The sequence below is a fragment of the Quercus lobata genome, chromosome 8 (genome assembly GCF_001633185.2).
Source record: "Quercus lobata isolate SW786 chromosome 8, ValleyOak3.0 Primary Assembly, whole genome shotgun sequence".
Lineage (NCBI taxonomy): Eukaryota > Viridiplantae > Streptophyta > Magnoliopsida > Fagales > Fagaceae > Quercus > Quercus lobata.
In genome coordinates, this window is record NC_044911.1 from 2256005 (window position 1) to 2268040 (window position 12036).

A 12036-nucleotide genomic window follows, 5' to 3' on the forward strand; every position below is an offset into this window, starting at 1 on the left:
TAGATCTGAGTACACCTGTAGCTGAAGTCCGCAGATCTTCCAGAAACATTAGACCTCCACAGCGTTATTCACCCACTCTAAATTATCTCCTGTTGACTGATGGTGGTGAGTCAGAGTGTTATGATGAAGTCTTGCAAGATGAGAATTCAAGCAAGTGGGAGTTAGCCATGAAGGATGAGATGGATTCCTTGTTGGGGAATTAGACATGAGAACTGACTGAATTGCCAGTAGGAAAGAAGGCTTTGCACAACAAGTGGGTATACAGAATAAAGAATGAGCATGATGGTAGCAAACTTTACAAGGCCAGATTAGTTATTAAAGGGTTCCAGCAGAAGGAAGGCATTGACTACACAGAGATATTTTCTCCAGTTATGAAGATGTCAACAATTAGACTAGTACTGGGAATGGTGGCTGCAGAAAACTTACATCTTGAGCAGTTAGATGTGAAGACAGCATTCCTTCATGGTGACTTGGAGGAAGACCTTTACATGATTCAGCCAGAAGGGTTCATTACTCAAGGACAAGAGAATTTAGTCTGCAAACTGAGAAAGAGCTTGTATGGCCTAAAACAAGCTCCTAGACAGTGGTACAAGAAATTTGACAGTTTTATGCACAAATTTGGGTTCAAGAGATGTGAAGCTGATCACTGTTGCTATGTTAAGTTTTTTGACAATTCTTACATCATATTACTGTTGTAAGTGGATGATATGCTTATTGCAGAATTTAGCATTGAGGAGATTAATAATCTGAAGAAGCAATTGTCCAAACAGTTTGCAATGAAGGATTTGGGAGCTGCAAAGCAAATCCTTGGTATGATAATCATTAGAGATAAGGCTAATGGTACATTGAAACTTTCGCAGTCAGAGTATGTGAAGAAAGTTCTCAGCAGGTTCAATATGAATGAAGCTAAACCAGTGAGCACACCCTTGGGTAGTCATTTCAAACTAAGCAAAGAACAGTCACCGAAGACAGAAGAAGAAAGGGACCACATGAGCAAGGTACCCTATGCCTCAGCTATTGGCAGCTTAATGTATGTTATGGTGTGTACAACGCCAGACATTGCACATGCAGTGGGAGTTGTGAGCAGATTCATGAGTAGGCCTGGAAAGCAGCATTGGGAGGCAGTCAAGTGGATTCTGAGATATCTGAAGGGTTCATCAGATACATATCTTTGCTTCACAGGTGCAAGTTTGAAATTGCAGGGTTATGTAGATACTGATTTTGCTGGTGATATTGATAGTAGAAAGAGTACTACAGGGTTTGTTTTCACTCTGGGTGGTACAACTATATCATGGGCTTCAAATCTACAGAAGATTGTCACTTTGTCGACTATAGAAGCTGAGTATGTTGCAGCAACTGAAACTGGAAAGGAGATGATTTGGCTACATGGTTTCTTAGATGAATTGGGTAAGAAGCAGGAGATGGGCATTCTACACAGTGACAGTCAGAGTGCAATCTTTCTTGCCAAAAATTCAGCTTTTCATTCAAAGTCGAAGCACATACAGACAAAATACCACTTTATCTGTTACCTTGTTGAAGATAAGCTGGTAATGCTTGAGAAGATTTGTGGATCTAAGAACCCGGCAAACATGTTGACTAAGGGTGTCACTATTGAGAAGTTGAAGTTGTGCGCAGCTTCAATTGGTCTTCTAGCTTGAGGATAGGAGGATGAGTTGCAGGGATGAGGGACTGTGTTATGAAGGATTGTGGTTGATGTTTGCAACTTGTGAGCCCTTAAGGGCTAAGGTGGAGCTGATGGAGGAGTTTGCTCGTGTAGCTTGATCAATTCAAGCCAAGGTGGAGATTTGTTGAAATGGGCCGTGTGTGTGACTTGAATTGCCAAGCCCAAGTCAACGTAAGTTAATAGAATCCTAGTTGTAAAGGGAATGCTCCAGCCGACTTTGACATATATATAAATATATATATTATGTTTAAGATGTAGTGTAACCGTGAGATTATAGAGAGTAATTCCAATTAACCTAGTTAGCAGCCGCATGAGAGAAAATAGAGAAAAGAGAGGCAGCCAGCTTCTATTCTTATTTTTTCTGTGAGAGAGTGCTAGGGTGTAATTGGGATTTGGGTTTCTTGAGAGTGTTCTTGTGCACTATTGTATTTTCCCTAATAATAGTGAAATCCCTGCAACTCCGTGGACGTAGGCAAATTGCCGAACCACGTAAATATTGTCTTGTGCGTGTGATTGTTTTCTTTGGCGTGTGTTTTCTCTATTTGTTTTGTTTCTCACAGGTTGGGATTTTTATTAAATTCCCTACAAGCTTTTCTTGTTTTATAAAGCTAAAAGGCAAATAAAGCTTCAGAAAATTTGCTTTTGGTGCAATCTTTGTGAAATTTGCGAGGGTTTACCTTCATGTTTTGGAGGAGGAAAAAGCAACGTAGCGCACTCTATGAGAGAACTCTGATGGGCTTAAACTGTTTTAACGGAGAGAGAAATTGTAGAACTATAAATATATAGCTTAGTGGAAAATGCACATGCAATACATAAGCTCCAATAATAAATGAAGGATCCGTTTGGATATAATTTATTTTGCTGAAAATTGAAAACAATGTAGTAAAATAATTTTTAAATGTGTGAATAGTGCCATGGGATCCTTTTTAATAAAGTGCTTGTGTGTCACGTGAACAGTGCATGAAACCTACTGAACAGTGCTTTATGTCTATTGAAACGCATGCATAAATAAAATAAAAAAAGAAGAAACGCCAAACGTGAACGCGTAGTCACAATCAGCTGAATCCAAACATATACGAAGTGCTCCAAGAAAAAAACTTCTTCCAAGTATGTGGGTGCTACAGTTCTTTCAATATGGCCACTATTTTTTTTGGGGGGGAGGGGAGGGGTGGGAATCTGTTTTTGCCCCTAATTTTAAAACTATGCAATAAAATGCCCCTATTTTTTAAACTCAATTTGTAAAACTCGATACTATCAAAATCGAGTTCTGTGTATATTTTTAAGTGTAACTTGACATTAGTAATAACACGTTTCACTTAAATTTTTTTTAAAAAAAATCAAGTGGTAAAATATGATTGTTAATGTTGAGTTTCACCTGTAACTCGATTTTGTTAAAATCAAGTTTAAAAAAGAGGGGTATTTTGCTAAATAATTTCAAAACAGAAACATTTTACTGTATAGTTTGTAAATTAGGGACAAATGTTCATTTTCCCCCACTATTTTGCATTACAACTAAATCGTACCACTTTATCAAGTGAATACAGGGTTCAAATTAAATCAGATTATACTTCGGTATTGTGATTAGAAATTAAATTCAATAAGAACATTATATAAAAGATCCTATTATGCCTTTTAATAATATCGCATTAGATTTTTGCAAATAAAATATTAGAAGGTAATACACATAATCACATCCCATTAAAACTCTACTACCTCTTATAATCGAAGATTAAAACCCAAACTAAGCTTAATTATGTTACATGCTGAGATGCTGCTGGGCTGAAAAGCCACGGCACTGGACCAACCGTCCGTGTCATTTGGGAACAAATGAATCAAACCCTCTCAAAAGAAAAATATTTGGAAAAATACTAGTACAGATTCTATATTCCTATTATACACATTCTTTCACATAAGCTTAAAGTCCACAGAAAGCGTGACTTGAAATTCATGATTTCTTAGACTTCAAGTCACAGTTTCTGTGCACTTTAAGCATATGTATAAGAATGTATATAATATATAGGATGTGTATAACAAATACTACCTAAATATGAATGGTTGTTTTGCGTGTTGTGTGGGAACCATATGATGGTCAATATGAAACCATGAAGCATAGTTTCTTCATTAGGTTCAATACAAAAACATTCACCAAGGGCCTATTTGGTATGCAATTTTAAACAACAGTTTTCAGTGTTTAGACACTGAAAAACTGTTGCCAAAAAAAAAAAAAAAAACATGTTTGGTAAGAGTGTTTGATTAAGAGCTTTCGAGTTACAGTTCTCAATTTAAGTTGTTTAAACACTATATTTTGAAAACACTAGAACATATTTTAGCTTTTGAATAGCATTATTCAATGACATTGTTGTAAATATTTTGAAGATTATGGGACCACTAATAAGACAACACACTCTTTCTTTTCTCTCTCCTGCGTGAATATTTTTTATTTTATTTTATTTTTAATTTCTCTCCTGCACAAACAACTAGCTCTGTGACCCCCCGCCCACCTGATCTTTCTCCCATCTAGCTTCATATATGGTTTCATATTTCTCTTATATTTGTTAACCAATCAAATTGAAATTTGGTTTAGGGATTAAACCCAAAACTTGAGATTCTAAACAAAATATTTCAAAATATCAAAGTGCAATAAAACCCATACCACCACTAATAACACCACTTTATTGTCTATCATTAATAACTTGTCACACTGACAATCGTGAAAAATCAATCTAATTGTGACACCTTTTTAGTTGTCTCATTAAGAATAACTCTTAAAAAAAAAAAAAAAACTAATAAATTTATTTAAGGGTAGTTTTGTAAACTTATACATTTTTATAAGGTAGACAAAATAATAAATGATGTTCTCTTAAAAAATTTGATTTTTCAAATAGGACAAACAAATTGGGACAGAGGAAGTAACTCTGAAATCTTTAAACACAACGAAACTTAGGGGCCGTTTGGTATGGTAGTTTAAGCAACACTTTTTAGTTTTTAAACGACATTACACGTATTTCCACACACTTTTTCATCTACACGTATTTTTAAAAAAATATATAAATAACATTATTAGAACAATGTTACCAAACAGCCCCTTACTTTTCATAATTGTGACAATGGGGACATTACAATGATGTTTTAAGGTGTATTAATCTAATTAAGAAGTCTTTTCACTTTTTTTTTTTAATGAAGTTTCCTTCATACTGTTTTTCTATATTTAAAAAAAGAACATTTTTTTCATGTTGGCAAAATTGTATATAAAATAAACTCTAGTTCAAAACCACCTTATAGAAATTTGATTTTATGGAACTATAATAAGGATTTTGATGCTGTACGGCACCGAGACCTTAGGCCCATACAGACCCCGGGCCCTGCCCCAATTGTACAGTGCGGTGATCCCAGGCCCATACAGGCCCTGGGCCTTGTCCCGTACTGGCTTTGGCCACAGGCCCAGCCGAAAGGTCCAGTCGTCCTACGCCATTCCCGGGGATTCATAAATAACAAACAGGTGTAGGGTATTAAGTTCCAAGGTGGGCTCGGTCAAACGTTCCCGGTCATGTACATGAGTTATTCCCGGGAAAATGTGGTATGCACGGGAGACGGTGCTGCCGAGCATTATCGGTCCAGATGGAATCAAGTTCCAAGATCATAAATGCAGCACCGCCCTCTCACCTAAACATCCACTTAAATCAAATGATATTGGACCTTCAATGGCACAAACGGTGGCTGTAATCATGATCTTCCCACTAACCTTGGCTATAAATAGAAGAAAGATGGGAGAAGAATGGGATTTTTGGAGAAAAGAGTGAAAGAGTGGACATCAAACTGGGCGTTGCTTTGAGTCTCTGCCAAGAACGACCCATAGTAGGAAATCTTCAAGCCCACTACAAATAGATTGTGAGCCCATAATAATCCAAGGCCCATAGGCCTCGTACTTGGTCCTTACAATTGGCGCCCACCGTGGGGCCCTCCTACAAAGCTGTAGTTCGACTGGGACTCAAACGACGAGGATGTCTAAGGAGCGTGCACCAAGCGGCTCCATGGGATCTTCTCGGGGGTCAACATGGAGGGAGAGAAGGCAAAAAAGGCGGGAAGATAGGGAGCACTCAAGAAGGGAGGAAGGGTCCGGACAAGGAGAAGGATCGGCTCAGACACACTGGACGGTTTCGGACGTCTCGGCGCATCGGCGGCATGACGAAAGGGACCGAGAGCTGGAACGGTTACGCAGACTGGTAATGGACCTAGAGCTGGAAGCAAGGGTTCGGCGAGATGAAAGGAATCGCAACTCCCAGCAAAGGAGAAACCAGGGTGAGGCCTCCAGCCGGTCTAATACGCATCGGTCCCGAGACCGGTCGCGCTCCCAAGAGTCGCACCGGCAATCACGGGAACCACGCAATCGACGGAACCGCTCACGGTCGCACGGTTATGATCACCAAGGATCAGAATCACCGGAAGAACGTCTACACCACAATGCCTCCATGGACGCAATGAGCCGGGCTCTACGGATGGCTGCCCGGTCACCGTTTTCCGATGAAATTGAACGGGCCCCTATGCCGAGCAGATTCACACGACCACCATTCAATTCGTATGAGGGAAGGACAGACCCGTGGAGCATGTTAGCCATTACATCCACATGATGTCTTTGCATGCGCACAACGATGCATTAATGTGTAAGGTTTTTCCCTCTAGTCTCGGTTCCACGGCACTAAGATGGTTCAATGGTTTGCGGAAGGGCTCCATACACAGCTTTGCCGAGCTGATTCAGGAATTCGGCAGCAGGTTCGTGACATGTAGCCGGGTGCAACAGCCGGTTGACGCACTACTTTCCATGAAGATGAGGGTTGGGGAAACCCTTCGGAGTTATGCCAGCCGATACTGGGAACTCTATAACGAGATTGGTGGAGGAAACGAGAAAATTGCGGCAAGCACCTTCAGAATGGGGCTCCCTGAGGATTCTGAATTACGGGAGTCACTGACGAGAAGACCCCCCGAGGACATGAGGCAACTGATGAGACGCATAGAGGAGTACAAACGCCTGGAAGATGACCGGTTGCAAAGCAGGGGGAAAGCTCCTTTAGTGGGGAGATCTCGGCAAAACGTTTTGCCGGCAAAACCGAAACGAGACTTCAGAATGCAGGGACCAGAGGGGCAGATCGACGGGGTCAATGTGGTGTTTAAAGAGCCAGTTCACAAGATCCTGGAACGGATCAAAGACGAGCCATTCTTCAGGTGGCCGAACAAAATGGGGGGCGACCCATCTCGGAGGAACCAAAACTTATACTGCACCTATCACAGAGACAAGGGGCACACGACTGAACAGTGCCGGGTATTAAAAGATCATCTCGGACAGCTAGCAAGGGCCGGGTACTTAAAAGAGTTTGTAACAGATTCCGTTAACCGAGAAACCGGGCAGGGATCCCAACAGAAAAGGAATCCCCTTCCACCACCCCTGGGGGTAATCGAAGTCATCCATGCCGCACCAAGAAGGGCAGCAGCGGCTAAAAGGATACTGACAGTAGCATGCGCGGAAGGAGAATCATCCAAAAAGAAGAAAAAAGGTGGACGGCCGACCATCTCGTTCGGAGAAGATGATTTCGAGGGGACGGTCCAACCCCACGACGATGCTTTGGTGGTGACAGCCCGGATAGGCGGATTCCTGGTGAAGAGGGTGATGATTGATCAAGGAAGCGGAGCCGACGTCATGTACCCGGATCTCTTTGAAGGGCTAGGGTTAAAGACCCAGGATTTGGCGAAGTATGACACGCCGTTGGTCTCGTTTGATGGGAGGGTTGTAATTCCCGAGGGGCAGATCTCTCTCCCAGTGAACATGGAAGGCAAGACAGTTATAGTTACATTTATAGTGGTCCGATCATTCGCACCATACACCGCAATCCTGGGAAGGCCGTGGATTCACGCAATGGGGGCTGTCCCGTCCACCCTTCACGTAAAAGTGAAATTTCCTACCGAGAATGGAGTTGCCGTGGTAAGGGGGAATCAGCAGGTGGCGAGGCAGTGCCTCGTCGCCGCGGTCCGGTGGGAGAACGAACAGCTCGGTCGAACTGAGGAGAACGAGAAAGAAAATTCATAGCAATTACAGAAACCCCAGGGGGAAGCTGGGGCGGACGTGGCCGAGGAGGTGCTGAAGGTAAGGATTCTCCCAGATGCTGACAAGTATTTCCAGATAGGTACAAGCATGAACGACCGGGAAAGGGTAGATATGTTGCTGTTCTTATTGCAAAACGTGGACGTTTTTGCGTGGAGCCCGTATGAAGTGCCCGGCGTAGATCCCGAGTTCATTGTCCACAGACTCAACGTGGATCCGTTATTCCCCCCAAAGAAGCAGAAACCGAGAAGAGCGTCGAGGGAACACGTCGAGGCAGTAAACCTGGAGGTACAGCGGCTGAAGGATGCCGGAGCCATAAAGGAGATATTCTTCCCGAAGTGGTTGGCAAACACTGTCGTGGTAAAGAAGAAGAACGGGAAATGGAGAGTTTGTGTGGATTTCACAGACTTGAACAAGGCATGTCCCAAGGACCCATTCCCGATGCCCAAGATTGACCAGCTAGTAGATGCAACGTACGGGCATCCGAGGATGAGCTTCCTGGATGCCTTCCAGGGCTACCACCAAATTGCCTTGGCGCCCGAAGACCGAGAAAAGACTGCATTTATCTCCCCGAATGCAAATTATCACTACGAGGTCATGCCGTTCGGACTAAAGAACGCCGGGGCTACGTATCAGAGAATGATGACGAGAATGTTCCGAGAAAAAATTGGATGCACGGTTGAAGTTTATATCGATGATATGGTGGTGAAAAGCAGAATTGAGTCGCAGCACACCGAAGATCTCCGGGGAGTGTTTGAGATACTACGTCGGTATAAATTGCGCTTGAATGCCGAAAAGTGCACTTTCGGAGTGGGGGCTGGTAAGTTCCTGGGGTATCTGATCTCTACTCGGGGTATAGAAGCTAACCCCGACCAGATAGAAGCCGTGAACCGCCTCAAACCACCAAGCAATCCCAAAGAGGTGCAAGTGCTCACTGGAATGCTAGCGGCCCTGAACAGATTCATCTCCAAGTCTGCCGACCGTTGCCGGCCTTTTTATCAGCTTCTGAAAAAGTGGAAGGGGTTTCTATGGGACGAGAGCTGCGATGAAGCCTTTCGAGAGCTAAAGGAATATTTGGCAAAGGCGCCGAGGTTGACGGCCCCGGATCCCGGAGAGGATCTGTTTATGTATCTCGCTGTCACCGACCATGCGGTAAGTGCTGTGTTGCTAAGGGACCGGGGAGTGCAGATGCCGGTGTATTACGTGAGCAAAACCTTGGTCGATGCCGAGACAAGGTACCTGCCTCTCGAGAAGTTAGTTTTGGCTCTGGTGCACGCCACGAGAAAGTTGCCACATTACTTCCAGGCACACACAGTGTTCGTCCTCACCGAGTATCCATTGCAGTCACTATTGAAGAGATCAGACTTCACAGGGCGGATTGCCAAGTGGGGGACTCGGCTGGGATCGTTTGACATAAGATACCGGCCTAGAAGCTCGGTGAAGGGACAGGTTCTGGCTGACTTCATCGCAGAGTTTACACCCAAGGACGAAGGCAAAATAATCTGTAGTGCGGAGATTCGCCCATGGAGGTTATTTGTGGACGGTGCATCGAATGCTATGGGGGCCGGGGCTGGTATTGTCATTGTCACCCCGGAGGGTATACGACTGGAACACTCCCTCAGACTGGGGTTCAAAGCCTCGAACAACGAAGCCGAATACGAAGCCATGTTGGCCGGATTGAGGGCAGTATTACATCTGGGCGCCAAGGACATAGAGATCTACTCTGATTCTCGACTGGTGGTTTATCAGATCACTGGGGACTTCGAAGCTCGGGACCCCAGAATGAAAGCTTATCTCGGCGCGGCAAAGCAGATTATCGGTCAGTTTGGAACGGTAAAGATATCCCAGGTAGCCCGGTCACAAAACAAGCACGCTGACTCTCTTGCCACGTTAGCCTCATCGGCTACCGAGGATACGCCAAGGCTCATCACGGTAGAACTTGTAAAGGAGCCAAGCATCCAGGTGAAGAATGTTCCCGACCAAGCCGGAGTAGAGATTGCGCAGGTGGCAGTAGCTGGTCCAAGTTGGATGAGCCCGATCATAGACTTCCTTGCCGAGGATAAAGTTCCGGAGAATGAGGCCGAGGCCAACAAGATTCGGCGAATGGCTCCCAGATACTGGCTGTCTTCAGACCGAAAATTGTACCGAAGATCCTTTGCAGGCCCTTACCTCTTATGCCTACATCCAGACAGGGTCAAAGAGCTCCTGACCGAGCTGCATGAGGGAGTGTGCGGCGGGCATGCCGGGGGACGATCTTTGGCACACCGAGCAATGACACAGGGGTTTTGGTGGCCACAGATGCAGAAGGATGCCGCCGAATACGTACGAAGTTGCGAACAATGTCAAAAGCACGCCCCAATGATCCATCAACCTGCAGGACAGCTAAATCCTGTCAGCAGCCCGTGGCCATTTGCACAATGGGGGCTTGACATCCTTGGGCCTTTCCCCCGGGCAACGGGGAACCGCCGTTTTGTATTGGTGGCTGTAGATTACTTCACAAAGTGGGCTGAAGCAGAGGCCTTGGCTAATATCCGGGATTCCGACGTGAAAAAATTTGTATGGAAAAACATAGTTACACGGTTTGGGGTGCCGAATTCGCTGGTATCAGACAATGGGCTGCAGTTCGACAGCAATGCTTTCCGGAGCTTTTGTAGTAAGCTTGGCATCAAAAACAAGTATTCAACCCCGGCATACCCACAAAGCAACGGCCAAGCTGAAGCGGTAAACAAGACTATCTTGAACGGGCTCAAAAGAAGGTTGGACGGAGCAAAGGGAAGATGGGCGGAAGAGCTACCCAGTGTATTATGGGCGTACCGCACGACCCCTAGGAGATCCACGGGTGAAACCCCGTTCTCCCTGACATACGGCTCGGAAGCAGTCATACCAACCGAGGTGAGCTTATGCAGTGCACGGGTCGCCGGGTTTGACCCCGTACAGAACGCCGACCTGATGATGGAGCGTTTGGATTGGCTAGAAGAATGCAGGGAGGCTGCGACCATACGTCTTGCCGAGTATCAACAGAAGCTGGCCCAAAGGTACAACCGAAATGTAAAGAGCAGGGAGTTCATTGCCGGGGAACTAGTATTAAGAAGGGTAGTGGGAAACATGCGGGACTTGACTGCAGGGAAGCTCGCTCAGAGTTGGGAAGGACCATACAGAGTCACAGCTATTGCGGGTGCAGGGGCCTACTACTTGGAAGACCTTGACGAGAGGCCACTCCCCCGACCATGGAACGCCAACAACTTGAAGAAGTTCTACGCATAATCATCGGTGTAAGCCATTACTTGTATCCCATTGAAATTAAGAGCATGATGAATCCTTTTGTATAAGCTATTTTTCATTCCTTAGCCGTACGCCGGAAGAATCACCATCAAATCTCAAAGGACAGAAGCCTGACTCTCGGTTCGATCACTATCGCCGAGCAGGCGGAAACCTACAAATAATAATCTAAGGACAGAAACCTGATCCTCGGCTCGATCACTATCGCCGAGCAGGTGGAAACCTACAGATAAGTCTCTAAGGACAGAAGCCTGACCCTCGGTTCGATCACTATCGCCGAGCAGGCGGAAACCTACAAATAATAATCTAAGGCAGAAACCTGATCCTCGGCTCGATCACTATCGCCGAGCAGGTGGAAACCTACAGATAAGTCTCTAAGGACAGAAGCCTGACCCTCGGTTCGATCACTATCGCCGAGCAGGTGGAAACCTACAGATAAGTCTCTAAGGACAGAAGCCTGACCCTCGGTTCGATCACTATCGCCGAGCAGGCGGAAACCTACAAATAATAATCTAAGGACAGAAACCTGATCCTCGGCTCGATCACTATCGCCGAGCAGGTGGAAACGTGCAGATAAGTCTCTAAGGACAGAAGCCTGACCCTCGGTTCGATCACTATCGCCGAGCAGGCGGAAACCTACAAATAATAATCTAAGGATAGAAACCTGATCCTCGGCTCGATCACTATCGCCGAGCAGGTGGAAACCTACAAATAATTCTCTAAGTACGAAAACCTGACACTCGGCTCGATTCCCGGTTCAGCCAAAGCCTAACCCGACCCTTTTTCAAATACTAAGTCAAAAAGCGCTCTCAAAATACACTAAGCGCCGCGTAAATGGTTCTCGGGGGTACTATTACATTAAGCAGCCATAGCACTGGCGTGGTTCAAGCAAAACACGAACAGAGATAATTTCATTCGACAAATTCAAACGGAAAAAGAAAACGGACTTCTAATTAAAGTAGAGCAATTGTTCGGTCAC

General features: G+C 44.9%; 1 protein-coding gene across 3 annotated transcripts in view; it reads right to left on the reverse strand.

Moving 5' to 3' along the window:
- The window catches only part of LOC115958197 (heavy metal-associated isoprenylated plant protein 47-like), a 48969-nt gene that overhangs the window by 26909 nt on the left and 10024 nt on the right, over window positions 1-12036 (reverse strand). For all 3 annotated transcript variants that reach the window (XM_031076591.1, XM_031076592.1, XM_031076590.1), the window contains exon 3: window positions 2362-2427. In XM_031076591.1, coding sequence (XP_030932451.1) covers window positions 2362-2367 — 6 coding nt within the window. In that variant the 5' untranslated portion in view covers window positions 2368-2427. The remainder of the gene's footprint in view (window positions 1-2361; window positions 2428-12036) is intronic.